The 22692-nt window shown below is 39.3% G+C and overlaps 1 protein-coding gene across 4 annotated transcripts in view; it reads right to left on the bottom strand.

The window, feature by feature from the left end:
* The window catches only part of TAB2 (TGF-beta activated kinase 1 (MAP3K7) binding protein 2), a 48348-nt gene that overhangs the window by 3918 nt on the left and 21738 nt on the right, over nucleotides 1-22692 (bottom strand). For all 4 annotated transcript variants that reach the window (XM_028723636.2, XM_028723635.2, XM_028723639.2 and 1 more), the window contains exons 2-4: nucleotides 14653-14841; nucleotides 10485-11991; nucleotides 794-954 (exon numbers count right to left, since the gene is read on the bottom strand). In XM_028723636.2, coding sequence (XP_028579469.1) covers nucleotides 794-954; nucleotides 10485-11991; nucleotides 14653-14754 — 1770 coding nt within the window. In that variant the 5' untranslated portion in view covers nucleotides 14755-14841. The remainder of the gene's footprint in view (nucleotides 1-793; nucleotides 955-10484; nucleotides 11992-14652; nucleotides 14842-22692) is intronic.

The raw sequence follows: 22692 nt of genomic DNA on the forward strand, positions 1-22692 counted from the left end.
GATGACTGTGATTTAAGCGTAATCATGCCATCTTCAACCCAAAACTGTTAAAGAACAATCCCATCAGATCTTGAGAGGAGGGTATTTATTCCCATGAGGTGTCTAGTCACTGAATTTTGAATTCAGATTATTACTGAAATTACAAAAGCACCAGCTGATACACAGAAATCAGTGATAACTTTTCCTTGTTGACAGTCCTAAAAAAATCATTTTGGAAATACTTTTGGAAGTATTTTTTCTTTCACATCACAAAATAATTCTAAGTGTATCACATAAGCACAGTCAAGCAAATAACTGGCTTGCCAGAGTCAGTACTTCTCCTTTAGACCATTCAGAACACATGACTGAAAATGTGACTGTGTTTTTAAAGTTGTCTTCTCCATCTCCTGGTTCATGCATCATGGTAAGCTAAACAGGTTCACATTGTTCCTCTCTGGCTTTTTGTTTTAACTTCTGTGCCACACTGAGCTAAGTCAAAGCTTTATCCAAACCTGGGCTCATGGTTAAGTCCTGGTTACAGCTTGTGGTTTAGAGAGGAGATAATGTAACCACAAACTGAGGTTTGGAAACACAAAAACGAGCTTTATCTTAGCTCAGTACAGGGAGGAGCAAAGTGGCTGTAAGCTCACCTCCATGAGCCTGCACGTTTCCAGTGAGCCATAGTTTGCCTTACCATGATGTATGAACCAGGTGACAGGTAAGCAAAGTGTATTTTACGTATCATTACCATTTTTAAACTGAAATTCTATTTCAGACTTATACATGTTTAAAACCTCCAGAAATAATGACTTACTGAAGGAATTTGGGAAGCAGAATTTGATCTTTTCAGGCGCCTTCGTGTTAGATTATTCTCCATTTCATTGACTTCTGTTTTTAGTTTATCTAGCTTTTTCTTCTGAATCTCAAGTTCTCGTTGAAGCCGTTCCATTCTAGCCTTCTGATGTACTAGCAAAGCTGAAGGACATAAAGGTATCTCTTTAATCAGTATATTGTTCTCTTCACAGCATCATTTGATATAATGCAGGGCACCCCTAGGTCAAACAATTTCATGAGAATTCCCACTTTACCAAAACTGAATTATATAAAGATTGTGTGTACCATATAGTTGCTTTGAAACATGAATAATAATTCAGATGATTGCCTATAATAGTCATATCTATATGATAATTACAGATGTGCAGCTAAAGGTCTGAAAATTGACGTGTGAAGTTTAGACGCCTCCCATGTGGCCTCCTTAGTTCACTTCCTGGCTCAGAGTTACCATACCTCCCCACTCCCTAGGTCAAGGACTGCCCATCATCCCTGACCATTGGCCATACTGGCTGAGGCTGATGGGAACTGCAGCTCACAACATCTTTAAGGAACCACACAGGCTACAATTGCCTTATCTTCTGATAATCAGCCAGTGTTAGAAACTGAAAGATGAAAGCTAGAAGCTAAATGGCACCTCGAACCTAGGTTATGCGTGCACTTTTTTATAACAAGAATATAAAGTTGAAAATGAATGAACTGCAGCTAAAATATTATGTTCATTTTACACATGATCTAGTCCTTCCCCTGCTCACCCCTCTAATATTCTTAAGAGGGTCTCTCCTCCAGTCTTCAGAGAGTAGCTGGAAGTGGGGAGGCAAAAGAAGCTGCTCCTTTCCTTTCACTATGAGTTTTAATTGGAAATATTAGGCACAGTACTGCACCCATAGCTCAGAAACTGCTCACACTAATGAAATTCCCTGTCGCAAAACGCGCCTAGAATGGGAGTTTCAAACACTGTAATCAGCCTGTGTAAGTCCTCTTTCCCTACACCCCTCCTCTTATTTTCTTAAACTCGACATTCCTTTCAGTTTTCTGCATCTTCCACCCTTGCTTCCTTATTCAGTTTCTGAGTCTATTCACTCTTCATGGACCCAATGTCCATTAACTATACCATCTAATGGTGTTCCCACTATCTTTCTAAGCCTACAATTTCTCTCTCTCCCCCTCCACCTGCCCAATCCCAATCCTATCCACAGCGCAGAACTGTTTTTGCTGCTATGTCTTATGCAAAGCTCTCTCAGTCAAAATGGCCTATGAATTCTGCATACAGAAATAAAACTGATTTTCAATAATCTCTTTCCCATAAGCCATCACAGATTTAGTTACAGCCAAAGGTGGCATTGCAGGTGACAGGTGTTTCTTAAACTTATTACATGTAGACACTATTTTCTTGTGCTGTTCTTACATTATATATGGTAAGATGTTCAGCAAATTCATTCATTTGGTGGAACAGAGAGATTTAAAGGAAAACAATTTATTCAAAACCATGTTAAATTAGTTTCAAAGAAATACTGGCATTCAGTTTTAAACTGTTTCTGGTTTAAAGCAGCAGTCCAAGCCTAGGGTGAACAACATACAACTTCGAGAATCATATCCTAGTTAAGGCTTCAGAATTAGACCTATCAAAAGCTTTCAATCATAGATTTAGACAATTTAAAATTCAATTTTATTAAAGTTTGAAATAATCCAAAATGAATTGGTATGTCAATTCATTAGCTCCATGGGTTTCATAAAAAAAAAGGTTAAGATGAAACCTGATAATTTTTTATTCTACTGAATGGTTGTTGCTTTTGACTTCAAATGTCATTTCAGAATATATTGTAAAAATAACTGTATACACAAACCAAGTTTAGAATAGATAACACCATAATTATAGATATAAAACTTGGTTATTCAGCAATTATGGCTCAATGATGAAAAACTGAAGCCCAAATTGCAACTAGATGGAATCTGGCCAGAATCTTATATAGACATTTATGGTAGACACAGCACATTCTGATTGCTTTGTATGCCATGGCTCAGAATCATGGCCATACAAATCAAGATGCAGTGTAGTAGGGGAAGAAGTTCCAAGAGATATAACGAAAGTCAAACCTGTACTAAACACACATACCGGATTACTAAATAAAGCTTTGAAAATGTTTTATACAGCTTTCTGCATAATTTAAGACCACATTAGCAATCAAGTCTATTTGAGACATACATTCTCTTTAAGTGACATAAATAACAACATACTTAAGGAATATATTTTATTGCTCCTAGGTCCACAACTTATTTTAAAGCTAATCTAAATACCTCAGTTAAACAGGAAACACATTGCTCAAGCCTTTCTGTACCAGAAATATTGCCAAAGGCACTTCAATGCAGATAAAAAGCTCATTAAAATGTCTGTCCTTCTCAACTTTTATTTGAATAAATAAACATTCTTGCTCTTACAGATACATAGAAGCATACAGAGCTTGAAAATAAGATGAGAAAGTTCTTAAGACTCAAATATGTCTAGTTTGATAGATTTCAAAGCTTTCTCATGATTTTTGATAGGATGCTATAGAATTTGGGGTTAGGTCTCAACCACTGGGAATTGGGTTGACATCAATGCCAGAATCAATATCTGGAATTAAATTGGGATGGGAGAGAAAAGATAGGATTTAAAAAAAACTGGGAGCATTTTTTATGTAAGGGGAAGATGCATTTCTTTTAAAAAAAAGAAGATTCATGGAAGGCTTATTGCTGGCTTCAAGACAGGACAAGGCCCTATTACTCTCTTTTTTTAATTAAAATTTGACAGACCTCCTTTCAGCAGGTGCCTGTCTCCTTCACTAGGACACCTCGGATGCAGTACTGTTCTGTGCTGGGAGCATTATGGAAAACCTGAACAATGCTTGGGGCATTCTAGAGAAATGGTGGCAACTGAGAGAAACACCATCCTAATAGAAGTATTTTAAAAGAAAGGCCACCACTGTGCATGGGTGGCTACCACCCCGTTGTCGGCTAATGAATCCTTTGAAGAAGAAAAAAATGCCTCTGAAAAATCACCAAAATGGCTTTCCAAACTACCTGCAAATGGAGTGTCAGGCAGGCATTTTCTTTCAACACAGGCATCGCCCCCCCCCCCACCCCAAGTCCAAACTTATGCACAACCACATATACATACAGCACCAGGAAATCAATCAATTGGCCACTTCTACCTGCGGATCAGATCCCCACTGACAGCACTGTGGGCTGCATGTCTTTCCCACCACATGCCAGTCTGGTCCCAGCTGCAGGCAGGCAGTCAGCGTCACCATCCCCTGTGTGCACTCACCCATGCGCTGCAAAAGCCATGCATCCCTGCCTGGGCTACCACCACTGCTGGGTTGCTCAGCTTCAGATAAGAGATAGGCAGGCAGAAGGGACAGGAGCATATGGGATCAGTACCTGCCTGCTGTGCTGCTGGGTCCTAAAGCAGCTCTCAAGGGCACACTAGAGGATGAGCAACCCAGTGCCTTAGTAGCTGTGCTGCCCAGGGCCAGTGGGAGAGGTGCAAATCCATCTCCAAGTAAGGTGGGGCCAGAGCGCAAAAGAGAAAGGGGGGGGAGGAAGAGTGCAAATAGTTGAGTCAATCAGGTAGGCTGAGGGCAACAAGAGCAGATGGGTGAAAATGTGAAGGGGAGGGAAGGAGGAAATCAAAGAAAGTGAACTACTGCTGCCCGGAAGTTGTTTGGGGCCGCTGCTCGGGAGGCATTGGAGGGAAGGTGTGGCAGAAAGCAGCCCTGGTGCACATGAGTCTCCCTCCTTCACCAGATGTTCTATTATAGTGGTATGCTCCCAATGTTACACGATTTCACTTATGCTCGTAGATGCCTGGAACGTAACCCCTGCGCAAGTGGGGTGGGGGGCACCTGTACTATCTAGAACAACTGGCTCACTATAACAGATTGTTTCATATACTTTGGCACTGTGAACATTATTGAGCAAGTGCACATTTTCATAGCTCAACTGTTGCAATAGTGACCACTCCAAAAACACCCTATCCATTTCTCATCTCCCACAAATAACCCCGCAGAAGTTACACCCAAGAAGTGCATCATGGCCTTCGGAGCAGAGTAGTTCAACTGAGATTTCTTCAGAAATGATTAAGGATACCCAAGTAAGAAAAATTCAGCAATGACAGCCAAGTTGCCTTGAAAAGAAAACTTGCCCAGCATCACCAATCTTGCTCTGCAGTGTGCACAGTTTTAGTATGTCACTCAGTTCATATGAGGCAACAGTGAAATTCAGCACATCTGAACAATCAGTGCATCCCATGAGCATGCTGCGGAATCCTTTGTGTGATGCTTGGTATTTCTGGTAGTCAAGTCAAGTGGAAACTTCTCATTGAAAACAGAAAGCTTGAAAATCACTGTTTAGAATTATTTATTATATCCAAGTGAGAATTATGTAATGAGACTAATTATATTAATAATTATATCCATATGATGTTTTCAACTTGTAGAACTGGCCCTTTACAAGGTGCCACATGACATTTATTTTGTACTTTCCAGGAATCTATCCTGCAGTGTGGCAGTATTTTCTCTATGGAACTCTCTGCCTATTTGTTGTATTGTTTTCAGCAACTGCTAAGAACCGTTTTTATTTAGATAAACCTACCCAGACATGTACTCACCTATTGACCACTGAAATTCTGAAATATGGGACCAAGTTCCAGATCTATTTTTAGAATTTCACCACAAAATGACCATGACTTCCCAAAGCTTCTTCCACAACTACAAGGGGTAGCAACTTGTGCTTCCCCTAAAAAGGTAAAGGTACCCCTGCCCGTATGGGCCAGTCTTGCCAGACTCTAGGGTTGTGCGCTCATCTCACTCTATAGGCCGGGAGCCAGCGCTGTCCGGAGACACTTCCAGGTCACGTGGCCAGCGTGACAAGCTGCATCTGGCGAGCCAGAGCAGCACACAGAACGCCGTTTACCTTCCCACTATAAAGCGGTCCCTATTTATCTACTTGCACCCGGGGGTGCTTTCGAACTGCTAGGTTGGCAGGCGCTGGGACCGAACGATGGGAGCGCACCCCGCCGCGGGGATTCGAACCGCCGACCATGCGATCGGCAAGTCCTAGGCGCTGAGGTTTTACCCACAGCACCACCCGCGTCCCTGCTGTGCTTCCCCTACCCTTCTAATAAAAGCAGTTATTCTCAAGGGGCTAGATTCCTTGCTAGAAGCAGCAGTCATGTGCACAATGCTCTTTCCTAAAGGAAGAGGGAAATTTTCAAAAGCACATATAGTGTTCGGGGGGGGGGGTGTCAAAAAATTCCACACATCCAGCAGCGTGAGTCTAGCATTTTGCTCCCTGACATTTGCCTCCTACTTAAGGTAAGCAGGAAAGACAACTCTGAAAATAAACTATTAGCAACAGCATTCAGAAAGAACATAGATTCCCACTTCCTGCTTTTGAATGGATTTGGTTAATTCAATTATTCTTTTTTGTCATGGCTATTATTTTGTATCTTACCCTTCCTTTGGTGTCAAAGAGAAATATAATCTTTTTAAAAATATGCTAATTGATCAACATTTCAGTTTATTCAAACACAACGTTTTGGTCATTCTTCAGCTCTCAGTTGTAAGTCGCCTTTTTGTTACTTTTAAATTTCTATTATTAGCTATATTGTGATAATCATTCTTAGTGTTACTATATGTGTAGATATGTAAATATATGAAAACTTGTAATTAAAATATATTTCAAAAACAGCATTCAGAAAGAAAATGGCCACTCAACTACACTCTCTTCTGAAACATATTTTGATTAACATCCACATCAAAGTATGAGGCCCATAAATGCACTCATCAGGTTACCAGTAGCATGTGTATATGTATATGTATATGTATATGTATATGTATATGTATATGTATATGTATATGTATATGTATATGTATATGTATATGTGTGAGCCCAGTATATGTACTGTGGTGAGCCCAGTAAGTTGAATCCAGAATTATTGCCCTGGGTTTCAAAGGCACTAATGAGAAATTGCTTCTGAAGCACTGCACAATATCAGAGAAAACTCCACCCATTTGACACATAAATGATGATGAGTTTGGCAGCTACAAGTTGGCCTGCCAAAACTTGTGCAACTTTGATCAGATCAGAACTCATCTGCTGATTTAATTACATTTATTTTAATAAGCTAATAAGTGAATAAAGCAGTTCAAGGGGGAAAAGGTATTATCGCATTGCTGACGCAGCAACGTATTTATGGTTAACCTAATTTGCAAGACAACCTCCAATCAATATGGCGCTGAACAAAATGGAGGGTTCACATTCAACAGCCAAATTACTTAAGGCTTTGGTATCAATGAGAGAGAATAGCCATGTGCTGTTCATCTATCCTAGCTTCCTTAATGTACTCAAAAGAAAATAATCTATTCACTGTTCTTTATCCAGCAACAGACTTGAAAAGAATTTTACAGAAAATCCAGTTTCAAATATAACCCTTTGTTGTTGTTTTTGATGGAAACTCATATCCCTCACATTGTACTTTTCTAGTACTTGGAGCATCTGTTTCTTATTAACAAGTAATCTGAAGCTGACAGAGTATATCAACTGTCATCGGTAAATCTGAAGATGTCTTCTAAGCCTCAAGAAATGTGAGGATATTTGCCAGCTGTCACACCTGCCTGTATTCAGCACATGCCACACAGTGCAGAAGTTGCAATCTGTGCTACAGATTAAATCCCTATTAAATCATTTTGAGTCCTGATGGTTGCACTGAAGAGACTATATGAAGGCATTCAGTACATTTGCGTAAGGTTCAAACAACACAGTTCTACACATCTTCCATACATGAGCTGCTGTCTGCTATCAGCTTGGTTAGGCAATTCTCCTCTCTAACATTTTCATTATCAGGGCTCTCCAATAACAACATTATCAAGAGAAATCTTTACACGGTGCTGAGAACCCCCCTTGTGAATTTAAATTAGGTGACTGTAAAAGAAACAAAACAAAAAACCCAGCAACAACTGGTTAACATTCTAAGCAAAGAGTGTCTTTTAAGCAGGCTTCTACACGGCTGCTTGAAAAGTACACCTAACATCTTGCTAGCACAAGGGATGGGATGGCACAAAGGTTTAGAATGAACCTCAGATTAAAGCTTAGTTTATTTGTGATACTGAGTGGTAGTCTTGGGCAAAGAATTATTTCCAATGCCATATCCTAATGTGAAATGACAATAGTTACCTCAATCACTCAATTACAAGGGTGTGCAATAAAGAAATGGCTTGTCATATCTTGATATCCAAGGGCAGAGGGTATACATAAATATAATCAAACACGCATGTATTATTTGAGATAATAGGGCAAGGTAAACATGCACCAAAATTACCAGAGTAAATGCCAGAGAAAGCAATTTTAACTTTTTTAGCTGAGCCCCACAGCCAGCAATTTCCTCAACTCTGCTTCCCTATCTTAGCCTTTGGATGGCCATAAAATGGCTAGGATGCATATATTATCCCAAGAGCAGCAATTCATTGGCATAATGCAAAACCAAATGACATTTCAGGATTTATACTTAATACAGTTCAGTTTTGAATTTCTTATGGCTATTCTGTATTTTAAATAGGCATATTAACTCTTATAGTTTTCAGTTTATTGTTCAGTATAAATATACTACTAGAGATGGGAATTTCCTTAATATATATAGTTGTCAAACTATCTTCTGGCAGCTCTAATAGACTTTTGATAGTACTCGACCATCTTAAGTTTTATTGCTATACATCAATTCAGCTCTCATGGGATATCTAAGTAAGTCATACTCAGAGGAGACCTGTTAAAATAAATGGACAAGCAGACCATTGTAATGGCTCTACTGTGAGTATGACTAACACTGGACATCCATGCTTTTTAAACCTTAAATTGAAGGCTGTGAATTTTCAAGGATGGGAATACTGAATGCATAATCTGACTGACTAAATTATGAATTGTTCTGAAAACCATGGTAGTGAGTACATCAGAAACTGCAAATGACTACTCTTTATTGAAAAACAACTTCCAAAACCCAACCAGGAATTTAGATACCTATTAGAAAAGAGGTTAACTTAACAGAATTACTTTAGTAACATAAATAAATAAAATAATAATAATAATAATAATAATAATAATAATAATAATAATAATAATAAATTTTATTTATATCCCGCCCTCCCCAGCCACAGCCGGGCTCAGAGCGGCTAACATCAAATGTATAATACATTAACATAAAATCAGACAATCAATTAAAATACATCCTCAAATCAGAGCAGGATCAGAATAAAATCCAATCGGATGGCAACCTGCAGATTAGGGTTGGGGACCTTAAATGCTCACCAGGCCCAACTGTTTGTGCTGAACTTATATGGGCCTGTGAGAAAAATTGGGAGGCCACTTTCATGCAAGTTCTTATGAAAGGGGAGAGGGAGTCAGACTGAACCCCGACCAAAGGCCTGGCAGAACAGCTCCATCTTGCAGGCCCTGCGGAAAGATGTCAAGTCCCGCAGGGCCCTAGTCTCTTGTGACAGAGCGTTCCACCAGATTGGAGCCACAGCCAAAAAAGCCCTGGCTCTAGTTGAGGCCAGCCTAACCTCTCTGTGGCCTGGGACCTTCAAGATGTTTTTATTTGAAGACCGTAAGTTCCGCTGTGGGACATACCAGGAGAGGCGGTCCCGTAGGTATGAGGGTCCTAGGGCGTATAGGGCTTTAATCTACGTTCACACTAATAAAGTTTGCTAGAGGCATAGAAGGAAAGTGAAAGTTTAAATATTTAGGATGATAAACCGATAGAATGGAAGTTCCATAACTATCTCACAGCTAATATCTTGTGGTTATTTCAGTTTTTAAGTCTTAGGCTGAACTCCTTGGCACCCTTAGGATACGCAGGAGAAGGCTGCTGAAAAGAGATGTCTAGAGCAACAGGATGTAGGGGCAGCTGAGAAACTAAAAGGAAGCACTATTTTAAAACTATTCAACATTTTGGTGCACAATGGGGCAGATATGTCAACTACACAATCCGGTTACAGAATGACTACCTTGATCGGTAAGAAATGTGATGGAAAAAATGTAGAGTGCTTGAAATCAAAGTAGTATGTTTCCCCCTGTCCATAAGAGTTGAACAATGTGCGTTCCTACTGCATCAGTTCTGCAATCCTTTCAGTCCCTGGATTCTTTAAGAGATCTTTGCACTAGATTTACACTTGCTACCATTCTCCTCTCCTACAAAACCATTTCCAGAGTGCTAAAAAGGAAATAATCATTTGTTAGTTCCACATGTTTCAAGTCTTTTATATTTAACCTATTGTCCTAGCAAATTAAATCCTCATCAATCCACGTGAATCAAGTGACTTTTTAAAAATTGTGCTAACCTCTTTGGCATAAATACCCTATTATGTATTTACAAAAGGAACACACAGTTTTTAAAAAATCATTTACTCTAAGACATGCATAAGGCACTGTGACTTAAAAGGATAAATTTCCAAAGCAAGTCTTCTTCATCAAATGGCAACAGAGTATTACTAAGATGTACCTGTCCATTATTTGTTTACTGCCCATTCTGACATACTTAAAATAAATAAAGGTGTAGAAGCCACCACTATTTCAGTATTGTGTTCGTTAATTCATGGACCAAAACAAGGCAGAAATCTCTACAACTTACATAAAAATATTACCTTGTGTATAGGCAGCATCATCAGATCCCATACTCAGCTTTCGCGCCTCACTAATCCTATCGACATGTGGGTACTGAACAGGGTCAGTAAGGTGTTGGATACCTTCCGTCTCTGCAAAGTGATCTGGAAGGTTTAGAAGATTTGTAGGTTCAAAGGTTGGGGACACCACACCAGGTGAAACCGCAGGGGGTTTATTTGGAGAAACAGTAATTTTAAAAGTGTATTTTGTGTTAGGCTGTGTAACAACCACTCGGGGAGAAGTGGCAGCGGCATTGTTGCCCAATGCTCTGCTCTTGGGAGGGTGGTGGTGAATAAACGCAGGTCCCATGCTTACTTGACCAGACATATTCCTAGACGTGGCAGTAACTCCTGGATTTGTTGATATGAAGAGTGTGGGTTGATTCCGAACAAGTTGTTCATCTCCTGTAGAAGCATTGGCTGAAATGTAGACCTTAGGCTGACTTCGTGTGGTAATTTCATCAGTATTTGGTGGACTGGCAGCTATGTAAACAGTGGGCTGACTTCTACTTAGAGTCTGACTGTTGAGGGAAGAGGAGTTAGAGGATGAGCGGGGGCCAGTTGAACGCAGTTTCGACGAACTGTTTCTTTGTGGTGGTTCAAGTTTGATTTCAATTTGGTTTTTACGAGGTCCTGTAGAGATATTTTGAATATTGTATTGGCTCTGGGTGGAAGAAGATTGCGAGCTACCAGATGAATGAATTGTAGGTGCTTGTGGAGTAGTAGGAGAACTTATGGGCATATAGACATGGGAGGTCTGATGGCCTTGCTGGTTTGGCTGTGTTGATTGTTGTGATGAGGTATGCGACGAGGAACTGGTTGTGGGAAGGGTTGTCCAGGGATTTGTATGTGAAGGCTGGTAGTTTTGTTGAGAATGCATAGGATTATACTGAGACGTCCAGCCTGGATTTTGCTGAGTTTGGCGAGCTGTACCACTTGGATTTGTGATATAAGGCCTAATATAGATAGAATTGCCTTGTGGACTATTTATTGGAGGTACACCATGTATGTGCAAAGATGTAGGGGTATTCCGTCCGGGCTGAATATTTGGGGCTAAAGTTACCATAATGGGGTTGAATCTAGGTGTTTGCTGAGCCAAGCCAGGTGTTCCTTTGCTGCCCAAGTGAAATCCAAAATGCTGCCCTGGATTAGAAGTACTAACAGTATTAGATATGCCAAAGAATCCCTGTGGAACCTGGACTGGAGCTGTCTGTGGTTCCTGATGAAACAGTTCACTGTTGGACTGGCTGGTTTGAAGGTGCCCATCACTAATGCTATGAGCTAAAGTCCTACTTCCATTCATTCTACTTCCTTCTCTTCCATGGAGAATCACATTCTGAGACTGCAAATCCAAATTAAGGGATGTCATGTGATTTCGCAGACCGGGAATCCCAGAATCATCTGAAAAACCAATGTCTCCTTCACCGTAGAGATATTTTGTGCTCTCTTTAGAGAGAACTGCGCAACAGGCATCCAGGTTATTATTATTCTATAAGAAATTACAAAAATGGGTATCAATAAAAATAATATGGTTTCATCACATTTAATTTAACAACTTAATTAAACACTGGCTTTCACAAATATTGTGCTGTGTGAAAAAGGAATAAAAAAACAGATAAAATGCAATACAAAATTAAAAGTAGGTTCTACTTTGCTGGTTAGCATAAAAAGAGAATTCTGAACCTAAAAATACTTAAGACTATGAAATGTATCATGTAGGGTGTTTCTTAAAATTTTGTTTTAATGCCCAATATCAATATTACTGAAATGATTAATCAGCAATTAAATCCCAAACAATTGTTTGTATTTGAGAGGTATCATTTGATAAGGCTTTGCAGCCAACTGTCTTTGCTGAGGAAAGGAAGAGGGAATATCATAGGGATAGGGTGGACCTGGCATGAATCAGGAAGACAAATATATTGTTGGTTATCAAATAAGAAAAGTGCTCCAGGGCATGTATCTTCAAAACCCAGTAACTCTTCCTCCAATTCCTTTCAAGAATGAAAGGACAGTTCCTTGGAGGATAGAAAAATGGACTCAGAGAATACATGCAACAGGGTATAACTTCAATGTTCAAAAAAACCTAGTAGGATGAGATCTGGGTTTGGAATATGTGTTATCCTCAGAGGTCAATCTCCCTTCCCACATTTTTTCAGCGGCAAAGGAACTACAAAGAGCTTATCCGCTGAGCCCAATTACCTTCTCCATTATGTAACTGTTTCTTTTTGGTTTTGTATACTTAGGCATATTTTGAAGGTGATCAATGAAAGCAAAATATCCATTTTCTGTGAGGATGTTAGGTTAACAGAGGAAGCAGAATGGCATCATTAAACCTTTGCACTATGTAATAGTATAGAAAAGATTGTTTAGCAACTGCATGTTACTGGAAGGAAGGAAGGGTTTTGAACACACGTGACTCTGGCCAGCTAATGAATGCCAGTTAGGTTAGAAGCAGCCAAGAGGTTTCTGAAACTTAGCTTTTGAGTTTACTCATGGGACCCAGAGCAGACAAAATGCTGACTGACTCAGAGCCAGGAAGCACTGAGCACCCTATAGATCTAATACTTCTCTCCTGCTTGAGTGCATAGGATTGCAGCTTTAGAATTGAATTAAGCAATTCAGTTTATTATCCTTGTATGTATACAAAAAGAACAAGCAAAACTTTGTATCTTGTACCATACGGACAACTCTGAAGTACTAGAAGACCAAAAGATATATTGCAAACCAATACACTTTATTCCAAAAACAAGATAGTATAATAACCAACACGAATAACTAGTTTCCATCCAGTCTATCCTATTCTAACCACCCATTCCATCCTATATCTATCCTTCCATCCTACCCATCCAATCTATATTTGTGTATGTACTGGAAGTACTGGAAGTTATGTAGTTAATGTGCATGATAACCAGCCACTGTGCATACTTCTCCATCAATATGCATACTTCCCAACAGGCCTTGGGAAATGTGCATACCTCCTGCATTTTGTACACTCTCTGGGCAATATGTACATTCTCCATCTGTATACTTAATGTTCAGAATAATGCAATTTGTGGTCTCCTGCCTAATCTTACATGGCCCACAAAACATCTTCCCACTGATCAGCCAAGCAGAAGAGGAAAAGGTGGTTCCAGATAAAGATTATTTTCCCCTGCTGAGCAGCACAGGGGTAGCAAAGGGAGAGGAGTATTTATTCATTCCCTCCTCCTTCCATAATCCTGATGGACATTATCCTCCATGTTGCTCAATGGCAGCATCAGTCATTATTAGAGTTGTGGAAAGGGAAAGGAAAACAAGCTGAGGAATCAGGGAAAATCAGGCTGGGAGAGAAACAGTGTGATGGTCCCACCCACTGCCATTTTTTACCATCCACTGTGGACAGATTACCTCCAAGGCAATTTGGTTCTGGAAGTAATAAGGGTTGCCCACTGCCGTAGTCTTTTCAAGACTCTAGGACTAGATGATATAGAAATGAATCCATGTAATAAAATTTGAAATTTGTGCACAAATGTTTAAGGCACCTACCCATTGTTCCTGTTGTGGTGTGGGCAGTGGGAATATGACTATTGCTGCATCCCACTGCTTTACCCAAAGGCAGCCTCACTAAGCCACTTCAAAAGCCTCATGTGTGGTATACAATGATGTTTTACTCAGAGTAGATCCATTGAAATTAATGGACCTAACTTAGTCTTGTTCTTTAATTTTGATGTGTCTAGCTCGAGTAAAATTTAGTTGAATACCACCAGATATTATCCAACCAAGTGGCAGCTATAAGGAATGAGAGCTAATTTGAAATGCCTCTTAAAATCCCCATCTCCCTGGCAGATTAGGACACCGCAAGTACAATACAATCAAGTGATGGAAGTGATAACAGCTTTATACGAAATCCTTATACAAGTAATATGCTTTAAACCTTAAACTGAGGATATGACAAGTTAAGATTCAAAAGGTTAGGCAACATGGAAAGGGAAAAACTGCAATATCTAAAAGCAAATCAAAAGAAAAGAAAAAATAGCAAAAAACCTGGGATGGGGGAAGGGTCTACTAGAGGAAATCTACACTTAAGTGGGTTAGTGGGGAAAGACTTTGTAAGTACTTTTAATTATCAGCACTAAAGTGCCTACGTAAACAGAAACAACACAGCACTGACCTGTAACATGCATCTGGACACAACAACTTCAGGTACCTCAGGAAATTTTTGGCGCAGGTCATGTAAAACCTGAAAATTTATTTGTTGGCTTCCTTGGGCCATTCGTATGTTGCCTGGTCAGGACTTTTGTTCAATAGGCAGTTCCAAGCCTTAGTGCAAATGAACAATCATCTCTTCTGCCTCAGCATCCTGTGGAAGACAAGATTTAAAAAGTCAGCTACAATAAATTCATCACATGCTTTCAAATACAGTTTTTTTTAATACAAGATTAGTGACATTTTCTTTTAAAACATATTGCTTAATACTCCCTTCATCACAGCCTCTAAAGATATCTCTCTTCACTCTACAAAGTGTATAAGCCCATTTTCAGGGTGTGTGCTTTAGGACAAATTTTAATAGGAACTGTTTACGGGCTTAAAGCCTACCAAGAATTGCATATTCACAACAACAGTATAAAGCAGGGGTAGTCATCTGTATCCATCCCCTAAAGAGGCTTTGTGTCCCCCTCCAAAAAAGAAGCTAAAAACTCTGTAATTTATTTTTTTAATGACTTTTTAATGTTTTTTTGTTTGTTTGTTTAAATTTTATACTGTTTATACTGTTTTTTATACTTTATACTGTTATGGGTCCCATGCTGTACTGCAAGGTTTTCTGTGCCTGCCAAATTTGCCATTAATTCTTTAAATAAATTAAAAAGCTGAGTGATCCTATAGATACCCCACTATGGTGCCAAAAGGTTTTGTGTCATTCATTCATTCATTCATTCATTCATTCATTCATAAATAAATAAATAAATAAATAAATTGTCCTTTTGGGGGGGAAATGGCCATACCTTCACACTTCAGCTAAATCTACCTTGATAAAGGGCCCCTGGAGGGTTGACCATGGGTCAACATGGTTCTTCTATAAGCCAGTATAGCCTATACATTTAGTTATGATTTCTGAGATTGAGATAGTTTTAAAGTTAGCTGTCATGATTATTGCAATTGCAGTAGCCATATAATAGGCCCAACATGGATTCATATCCTTGGATGTCCTACTGAGCATTCCAGCAGCATTGCAGTATCTGAGAAGAAATTGTTTAAGTGCTTCCAAGAGTCCATTGAATAAGACCAATGTGCATCTAAGTTCAATTTGAAACAAGTCAACACTTCTGCCAATTAATACATTGTGGAACAACTCTGCTATGAACCAAAAACTAACCACAATGAAGTTTCAGGATAAAATTAAGAAAGCATATCTGCATATTGTTTTACACATTCTCTGTGTGGGGCAGACATACAACTAAAGCACTAAAACTCTGTGTACCACACATTCTGTACCATATATTATCCTCTAATTGACAACAAAATTACTTCCAGCTGTCATATCACTGTTCCAAGCTAGCTACCCCATCCTATACATATGGTTTCTACTGACAATGAATTTTATAGTATTCTTTCTTTACCTAGGAGCAATTTTATTATCCCAAGTAGTTTCTGCATATCTTTTCCTTTTTTATAATATTTTTTTATTAATTTTAACATATAAATTATAAAATGTACCACAAGACTTATCACTTATACAATCTTTTTAGACTTCCATCAGCACCTCTGATGATCCACCATTTTAACCACTTCTTATGCATTTCTTAACTTTATATTGCCTTTACATCTCTTAACAAATCATCCTCACCCTTGTCCATTTTTACAATACTTCTAATAATACTCCTCACAAAACTTCTTGCAACCCTACAAACGTTGTCTGTTCTTCACAGTTACTTTTCAAATAGTCCGTAAATTTACTCTGCATATCTTTTCCAATGATCTTAGCAAAGGCCAATTGAATGGCTTACTGGGGAATGGATAGCCTTGAGCAGCACAAATTCAGGACAGATCTCCACATTTAGGAAGACAGAACTTACACGTTCCACTTTAGCAACAACTGAAACACAATTACATTTTTATAGATATGACAATGCATGTTAGACCTGTGACCTACAATATACAGCATAAAATAAATATCAACTAAGTGACTAGGCAAGGACTGAGAAAGCACTGTTTTCCTCATCAGCAGTTCTGACTTCTTACCTCTAAGAACATAAGCACGCATTCCCCCTTTAATATATAATAATGCCTTAGGCAAAACTATCCTATTCTATGCCCACCAACCCACCCACACCCTGCAAAAGAATTAGAAAAAACTATGTAGACCATTTTGCAATCTTAAAAGACAAAAGCATTAATATTATAGCCATTTCATGATATAATCCAGAATTACCCTATTTCCTTGAAGAAGGTTAGGAACTATCTGATATTCAAATGCCATGCAACATGGAATTACACTTTGCAACTTTTATGCTTTAATTCTTAAATTGTAAAAGAAGTGTAGCTGGACAAAAATGAAACTCAACCAAACTGAAACAAAAATATTAAAATAAACTGAAATCTAAGCAAAAAAAGTCTTTTAGAAATAAGAAATGTTTGAGAACTTATATAACTTAGTTAAATGGGTCAAACCAAGAAAAGGCAGCAGTCACATTCTGTGACTGGACAAATCATAGAGATGAAGACTGAGCAGGGATTAATAGCCAGCAAGTATTTGTAGTCACACTGACTCCTGCAGCCAAAGAGAAGAGAAAGAAACCACCCCTTCCTTAATTTTGCAGGTGCTGAGAATTCAGGAAGAGAGGGGTTTTCTCAGTCTTCATGATAGGCTTTTCTAGAAAGTACAGGTAGTGCCACACTGCTTATGCAAAAGCCAGTGAAAACAAAGAAGCTACCGTTTATGTCCCCAAGTCCTTGAACTTGGGAGGCATCTGTGTTGTAGTAGCCAGACCCCTTCTCCAATCAGAGACAGGATGCCAATGGAAACCCACTGAGTAAATTTCTAGAACTGTAAAACTGAGTGAAACTTGTCTTGCCAATGGGGAAATAAGTACTTCCACAAATTTCCATAGCACTTAATTGCATCTACTTTCAGTGCCACTGAGCAATTAATTTTCTCATTATGAGTACCTGGAGTGCATCTCAAGGTTCTAATCTATCCTGGAGGACAGGTCTCTGAAGATAGTATTAAACATTTCCATTTGTCCACAAGAGAGTTGACTTCTGAGGTCCTGCAGGGGAGATCATCGCAGCCTATTCCCCCTGCCCCCAGCAGCTTTTAAATCTCACTTCAAGTAACCTGTGAAACTCTTGTATTTGAAATCAGTGAAAGGCTGGACATGGGCCAACAAACTGAAGCTGAATCCAAACAAGATGAAGATAGTGGGGACAGCAGACTCTATGACAACCTGTTCTAGAGGGGGAGGAGCAGGTACATCATTTGGGAGCATTGAAGTGATGGCTTTGGTCAAGACAGCTTTTGACCAACTTTTTTGGTTCTCGTAACAAATTAAGATACACCGAGTTTGGGTACAAAGGCACATAAATCATTTTTTTGAAGGCATCTTACTAAATTTCTAATTCATGGTGTTTTATATTTTATACCACTTTGATATTCTTTATGATTAGCAGTATACAAATTTGCACAAATAAATAAATGTCCACTTTGCTGTCATTTGGTTTTTGTGCTGCTGTTGCAATATTGTTAATTTATTAAATCTGCTTACTGTTTCAATATATTTACTGAAAGCTGCTGCAGGTATAAACAGGATGCAGATATATCAATAAATGTGTAACAAATTTTGCACTGGACACCACAGAGCTAGTGTGACATGTCTCCAAAGGAAGAAAAGACACAGGGGCAAACAACAACTATGCGTGCAGACATAACTTTGCTTTCTCCTTTTGCTGCAGTATGAAGCACTGCCAAAAAGAGATTAGCTGAAGAAGCAATTTGTCTTTTCAATACCGAGAACTGCTGCAGTAAAACAAGGTCTGGCCAGGTATGCAGAGGTTTTTTCCTGCATGCACATGCATCTTTGCTGGATTTTTTCGGCCTCAGACTTCTAGGTGTCTATATGATAGAAATGTATGGACTTCACACAAATAAAATGCAACTATTTATATAACCTTGTAATAAAACATAAGATAGAATATTCTAATTCCATGGCTCAGTCATACATTTCATTTTTTTAGACTTTAGCACCCACAGAAAAGACTGGTCAATAACAGCAGCAACAACAAAAACTATAAAAAGGGATGGGTGGGGAGAACTACTCTTGGCAACAATACCATTCATGACAAATTGTTATACAAATTGTTCAGCAACTTTTAAAATGTAAACTTTTTGCAGAATTGCTTATGAATATAAAAATTATAGCACAACCGAGTTGTAGCAAATGTTTTAATTTCCAAGAAGCCCTGTTTGTGAGGTCACAGATAGGGACAATTGTAAATTTACCGTAAACAACAACAAGAAGAACAGAACACATAGTTCTTCAGTTGTACCAATCTCTGAAATTCAGTAAAGAGAAATGTTTGTTCTTGGATAATTTAAACTTCCCCAAACCACCAATAAGTAATATGAATAAGTGTGCTGATCTTTTTACCATATTCTTATTCATATTTTATTCCAGATTCTAATGTGCACCAACCTGTTCAGATTCTGTTAAATAAATTCACCGTCTAAAATTTCATAATCTCATAAATATCTGCATGTTTTTCACAAAGCACTCAATATGCTCACTTTTTCTAAATGCAGATACGAATTGACTGGCTTCATGCTGAATGAACCATTAGCAAAGTCATGCATAGTGTAAGCATGGTGTTAAGTATGTTCTATGTTTGCAGGAGACTATATTCATCGTTCCTTTATTTAATGGCCCTGTTCAGGAGAACTTGCAACACAGCTTAGCTCAGGCAGTCTACAACTGTCATTTGCTGCACAATTCTATTCCTTGATTGAAGACGCATTTGGGTAGCTGAAAAGCGCACTTCAAGATTCCGCATGTCATACTGGTCTATTTCAATTAAGCATGCCAAACCTGTGCAAAACTGCACAATCTGACCACATACCTTGCCCTGCCTCCACCTCTTAAGGACATGCAGCAACATGTTCCATGTGTGTAGATTAAGCCCTGAGCCAGAAGTGACCATTCAGTCTGGCAGTACCAGCTACCAAAAAAAAAAAAGTTTCTTCACTCCAAAACTAGCCTGTCCCTATCAACATGTGTGTGCACTAATGACTTTTATCTGAAGTGGGGGGGAAATGTTAATTCCACTCACCATCCAATCAAGGGATATAATTTCTTATTGGCAAAGGAACAGTAACAGGAAGGATACACCTGAGGGCAATGTAAGCTTGGCACCAGTACTTTCAGAACCAGAAGGCTTAAATTGTTTCTCTCTGTGTTTTTAACAGTCCTTATTTTTATCTGTAAGCTACCTTTAGGTAGGGTACAACAACAACAACATGGTTTCTAAAGAGCTAATGGGTATGTGCCATTAGGTACCTCAAATGTAGGTTACGGTCACTACACGGAATGTTTATTCGTCAGGGGTTGGACTACATTGATCTTCAGGGTACCTTCCAAGGCTACAATTCTACGATATGAACTACATTGCTCGACTGTATCTTGCTCTTGCAACAATTCACTTGTCCCAGTATGCAAGGAGGAGAAACACACTCAGTGGGAATGGAACTGGTTTAACTACAGACTAAGGCAGAGGTTTTTAAATCGTGGTCGCCAACTTGGCACCCAGAAATCTTCACATAGTCACAATTGGGCCTGTGCCAGTAGCAAAACGTGCTAGGCTAATTTCTAACAATGGCTTGCTGATGAGTAAGCTAATGTGTGTGCCCCTTATTCCCTGCTTTGTTTTTTAGTTTTCTGAATAATCTTTCAGTTAGGAAACAGTATTCAAGGGGATGGGGAAGAAGGAAAAAACTGCATGTTAAGAAGAGAGGAACTAATGTCTTTTTTCTGCATTTGCTGGTATGAATCCTTATATTAACTTTCTTAACCTGCCACTTTTGGAGAAAGAAGTTTGAAAATACAGCCAACTAATTAAATGACAAATTAGAAATAAAACTGTATGAACAATTTGTATTTGTTCACTTGGTATATATTATACAACTTTTTACAGTGCTCAACCATTTCTAGGCCTCAAACTGCAAACACTGCTGCTTGAAGCAGCCTCCAGAAGTTGGTGGAAAATATGAGAATGAATTGTGTGTTTGTTTTTTGTTCTTATTCTACATGTCCTTTCAGAATTTAGTCAAACAATACTGTGACCTACCCAAGCTTCCTGCAAATTAGATTTTCACCATTTCAGAATATTCAGTATGCAAGTTTAGGCCAGTAAGATATTCCGACAACGCCTACTTCTGTTTCTTTTCACATGTCCTACTTGGGGCTATACGACTCACATCATAATCTTCAGTGTTTTACTATTCATTCAGGATTATTAAGATTGTGATAGTTTGCCCAACTCCCCTCCTATACAAAGGTACAAGCGTCTTAAAAGATGCAGTGTTCAATTTTATTTTCAACATTGCCTATGCAATTTTTCATAAATGAGAACCAGAATTAAAAAGTACAGTATGATCACATCTTGCATTGGGCTTATGTTCCAGGGATGTTGCATATAAACAAAAATGTATGCACCCAATGAATGTACCTTGGAACTGCCCCCACATGACCATCCTCACCTTCGGCTCTGGAATGCTCTAACACAGGGGTCTCCAAGCTTTCTTTGCCTCGGGCCGGTGTCTCCAGCAACGACTACGTGGCGGGCTGAAGGGCGAGGGAGCGCGTGCCCGTACGCACGCACACACACGCTATTTCCAGTACACATCCAGGTCGGAGGAGGCCCGTGTGCATGCGCAAGCTATTTCCGGTGCTCCTCCGACCTGAAAATGGGTCCCCACGCTGCATCGCACCGCATCGGTAAGAGCGGGCGGCAGTCGCCACGGGCTGGATAAACGCGTCCCTCGGGCCTTATCTGACCCCTGGGCTGAAGGTTGGTGACTCCTGCTCTAACAAGATTTCATGGGGCTGTCTGAGTTCCTGCAAGATCTTACAACAGCATCCCTGAGCCTGGTAAGCAAGGAAAACCTGGTCCTCTGCCTTGCATGCAATGACAGCTTTCAACTGTGCATGGTTGAAATTGCGCAGGTTAACTGCATGCAATATGTGATCGTACTGTATAGTACTATATTATACTAAATAAAAGAAGAAAGATAAATCCTACACTGATTGTAGCCAAGGCTCTGGTTTTTATTTTGCTAGCCTTGGTAACAAGCCAAACTTTGGTTATCAGGAACCATTGAATGTCATCACACTGAGCTTCAGAGGTGGTGAGTGCTTCTAAGGCATGACACAAGGTTAGGAACAATTCCTTTCCCCATCTCTAATTTCAGGAGGAGGACTGGAGCACATGTTTGTTGTACTGTACTGTACTGTACTTCCAAGGTCTATTGGTGTGATTCCAAAACGCAGCCCAACACAGACTAAGTCCAGCCTTTCACCTAAATCTGGAATGAATGGGGAACTTGTAGCCGGGCTGTTCTTAAGAGGGTGCTCCAAGCAACCTCAAATACAGTGGTACCTCGGTTTAAGAACAGTCCGGTTAAGAACAATTCGGTTTACAAACTCTGCAAAACCGGAAATAGTGTCCCAGTTTGAGAATTTTACCTCGGTCTAAGAACGGAATCCGAAAGGTGGAAGGGCACCAGCGGTGGGAGACCTCATTAGGAAAAGCATGCCTTGCTTTAAGAACAATTTTGGTTTAAGAACGGACTTCCAGAATGTTCGTAAACCGAGGTACCACTGTACAGCATAACTCAGACAAATTGCACCACTCCTTCTGAACCAGGAGGTGGCAGAGTAGTGAGAAGAGTCATACACACTTAAGAGGCAGGAAGGACCAGCTCCATGGACACCTAATCATATCCCTACTGTCCAACAATCCAACACTTTTTAACACATCTCTTTTTCAGGAGCAGTATCTTTTTTCTATACTATAGAAAAAGCAGTGTTCCAAATTTCATTATTGTTTCACATTGTATGTTGCTTTCAGCTGCAGTGTGCTTTTTCTTGAGCTACTCTATTTGCACATGTATTCGCAAATACATTTTAAAAAGCCTGGACACTTCAATATTTGTGAAGTTACT

Source organism: Podarcis muralis, chromosome 3, assembly GCF_964188315.1.
Source record: "Podarcis muralis chromosome 3, rPodMur119.hap1.1, whole genome shotgun sequence".
Lineage (NCBI taxonomy): Eukaryota > Metazoa > Chordata > Lepidosauria > Squamata > Lacertidae > Podarcis > Podarcis muralis.